The sequence below is a fragment of the Callithrix jacchus genome, chromosome 21 (assembly GCF_049354715.1).
Source record: "Callithrix jacchus isolate 240 chromosome 21, calJac240_pri, whole genome shotgun sequence".
In the NCBI taxonomy this organism is placed as follows: Eukaryota; Metazoa; Chordata; class Mammalia; order Primates; family Cebidae; genus Callithrix; species Callithrix jacchus.
Genome location: NC_133522.1, coordinates 36,260,068 through 36,263,420, shown reverse-complemented (window position 1 = coordinate 36,263,420; position 3,353 = coordinate 36,260,068). Strand labels below are relative to the sequence as shown.

At 37.5% G+C, this 3,353-nt stretch overlaps 1 protein-coding gene across 1 annotated transcript; it reads left to right on the top strand.

Moving 5' to 3' along the window:
- The first annotated feature begins 369 nt into the window (after positions 1-369).
- Positions 370-2,456, top strand: CLDN8 (claudin 8). Its single transcript, XM_008986554.5, has one exon. It carries the CDS (start codon positions 542-544, stop codon positions 1,214-1,216), a length of 675 nt encoding a protein of 224 aa, XP_008984802.1. The 5' UTR covers positions 370-541; the 3' UTR covers positions 1,217-2,456.
- Positions 2,457-3,353: the final 897 nt, after the last annotated feature.

Here is a 3,353-nt window from a genome sequence, read left to right as displayed (position 1 = left end):
GCATTTCGACAGCGTTGCAGAATTCTCCGGCAGTTATTTTATTTTATCCCTTGGTCCCAGCAGCTCTTACTAAGAGTATCAGAATTGCCTGTACAAGGTGCACCTTTCACATTACAAGGGATTGGCTCATTTCTGGATGCTTATGCAACCACTTACAATTATGCCTACAGGTAAACATACTGCTGTCTTCTTGGAAGACTGTGAAGTATAAAGAATGTTTATGTGCAGGTCTAGCCGTTCCAAGTACCCAAGTGTTGGTTTAGACTCACCTCGGTTACCATCCAACTCTCATTGGCTGAGAAAGTTGCCGCACCTGATTTGTAAGTTTCCCTGTTGAAGTCAATAGCAGGGGCAGCTCAGCCAGCCAGCACTGGATTTTATCTAGCCAGAAGTAGCAAAGCAGCTCTTATTTGAAAAACCACTGGGTTCTGAGTTCATTACTCCAGGAAAAACTGTTCTATCCTGTGGCACAGTGAACCTTGCTTCAAAGCAGACCTAGCAGCTCAAGAGTCCAGGCGGCTGAAACCCATCCCAGAGGATAATGGCAACCTATGCCTTACAAATTGCTGGACTGGTGATTGGTGGTGTTGGCATGGTGGGCACAGTGGCTGTCACCGTCATGCCTCAGTGGAGAGTGTCTGCCTTCATTGGAAGCAACATTGTGGTTTTTGAAAACCTCTGGGAAGGACTGTGGATGAATTGCGTGAGGCATGCTAACATCAGGATGCAGTGCAAAATCTATGATTCTCTGCTGGCTCTTTCTCCAGACCTACAGGCGTCCAGAGGACTGATGTGTGCTGCTTCCGTGATGTCCTTCCTGGCTTTCATGATAGCCATCCTTGGCATGAAATGCACCAGGTGCATGGAGGACAGTAAGGTGAAGGGTCACACTCTGCTGACGGCTGGAATCATCTTCATCATCACAGGCATAGTGGTGCTCATCCCTGTGAGCTGGGTTGCCAATTCCATCATCAGAGATTTCTACAACCCAATAGTGGATGTTGCCCAAAAACGTGAGCTTGGAGAAGCCCTCTACATAGGGTGGACGACGGCACTAGTGCTGATTGCTGGAGGAGCCCTGTTCTGTTGCGTTTTTTGTTCCAATGAAAAGAGCAGTAGCTACAGATACTCGATACCTTCCCATCGAACAACCCAGAAAAGTTATCACACGGAAATGAAGTCACCGACTGTATACTCCAGAAGTCAGTATGTGTAGTTGTGTATTTTTTTTAACTTTACCTATAAAGCCATACAAATTACTAAATTCTCTATTATTTTCTCAAAATGGACCCCCAGGAAACTGATTTGCTGTTCTTAACTGCCTAACCTTAATCACAGGAACTGTGTATCAGCTATTTATGATTCTACAAGCTAGGTCAGCAGAATAAGATATTGTTCTAGAAAGTACTAGATTGTTCTAGAAAGTACAGTAATTTGTTTTCTAAGACGGTTCAAACATTTACTCTTTTTATCAGTTACTTCAAAATGACATTGCTAATGACTATATTATTTTACCATTGTAATTTCTCCATGACTTAGCATTACATACATAGATGAGTGTAACATTTATATCTCACGTAGAGACATGTTTATATGATTTTATTTAAAATGAAAAACCTATCCATTACACTGAATAAATACAACTCAACTATTGCTTTTCCAGGAAATCATGGGTAGAATTGAAGAAGGTTAATATTAATTGTATAAAAACAGCTTAGGGATTAATGTCCTTCATTTATAATGAAGGTTAAAATGAAAACTTTAATCAGCATTGTAAAGGAAATTGAATGGCTTTCTGATATGCTATTTTTTAGCCTAGGAGTTACAAATTCTAACTCCTTTATCCTCTTCTCCCAGAGGCTTTTTTTTCCTTGTATATTAAATTAACATTTTTAAAAAGCAGATATTTTGTCAAGGGGCTTTGCATTCAAACTACTTTTCCAGGGCTGTACTCAGAAGAAAGATAAAAGTGTGATCTAAGATTGTTTTAGGAAAGTGAATTTTTTTTTTCCTATTATGTTTTTGTATTTGAAGAAGAACGATGCCTTTTGGCAAGAAATCATGTATGTATGGGTCTATTTAATACATATTTGAGTACAGACCTTGAGGTTTCATCAACATAAGTAAAAGAGCAGGAGAGTATGTCTGGGTTTTCATTTGGCTACCATAAAAACAACAACAAAAATAAAGTTAGCCTTTGAAAACTTCACCGGCTCCTTTGCAAGTACATAAATCATTTAGTGTCATTTTAGTTCTGTGAAAAATAAATATCCTACTTGTTCCATTTCTGTTAAGTTTTACCAAAATCTGTAAATAGTGTGTTTGTGTGTATTCCAAATTTGATAAAACTGACAATCCAATCTGAAAGTTTGTGTCTACATCCGTCTAGCTTAAATGAATGTGTTCTATTTGCTTTATACTTTCATATTAATAAATTGTACCTTTTTATAATTATTTGACATTCTTTCACTAGTCTCCTTTTGTTTTATTAATTTGCAGAAGAGTTGAAAAACCTGATATTTTTTATTGTCCAAATTGAGAATGTCAAAGTTACCTTTGAAAGATAAACATAGCATTAATTTTTGAAAATATAAATTACTCTATGCTATTTATCAGCAATGATCCTTATAATCATTGGATCTCTATACCAATATTCAATGCAGATAATGTATTTATAATTTAAGATAGTACTATAGATTCACACAAATCTATATGTTATAAATATTATGTATATAACAGCTGTGTTTTAAATTTTTTCTGTAGCTAAATATATATTTCTACTTCTGGGAAATAATAAATAACAGTGGCTAATGTTCTGGGGGCATATTTTGCTGGGACCTCTAATGCTTATATGAATTATGATATTAAATCTTTTACAGGACAGATAGTTCAAAGGTGAGGCTGACTCTGAACAGTTCATTGATTACCCAGTAGAATCAGGAGATATAAAAAGGGCTGTCTGATCTCATAGCTCAATACTCTTTCTCTCGGGGAAAGTGAATTTTTTTTTCAGCAGTGTCTAGTTTAGAAACTAATTTTTGTGAAAATGACACGCTTAACTACTATGAGTTGGGAAAACTTATAGTTATTTATTTTTTTTTAATCGAGACAGAGTCTCACTCCGTCGCCCAGGCCGGGGTGCAGTGGAGCAATCTCGACTCACTGCGACCTTCATCTCCTGGGTTCAAGGGATTCTCCTGCCTCAGCCTCCTGTGTAGCTGGGATAACAGGCACGTGCCACCACACCCAGCCAGTTGTCTTTTTCCATATTGGTGATTCCCTTATACCCCAGTGCTCATTCATCTTAGTCAATTCTGCTTTTTTCAGGTCAAAACATTTGTAAAAGGAAAAAT

Coding starts and splice junctions, on each gene's coding strand:
- CLDN8 (XM_008986554.5), top strand. CDS start 542: ATGGCAACCTATGCCTTACAAATTGCTGGACTGGTGATTGGTGGTGTT.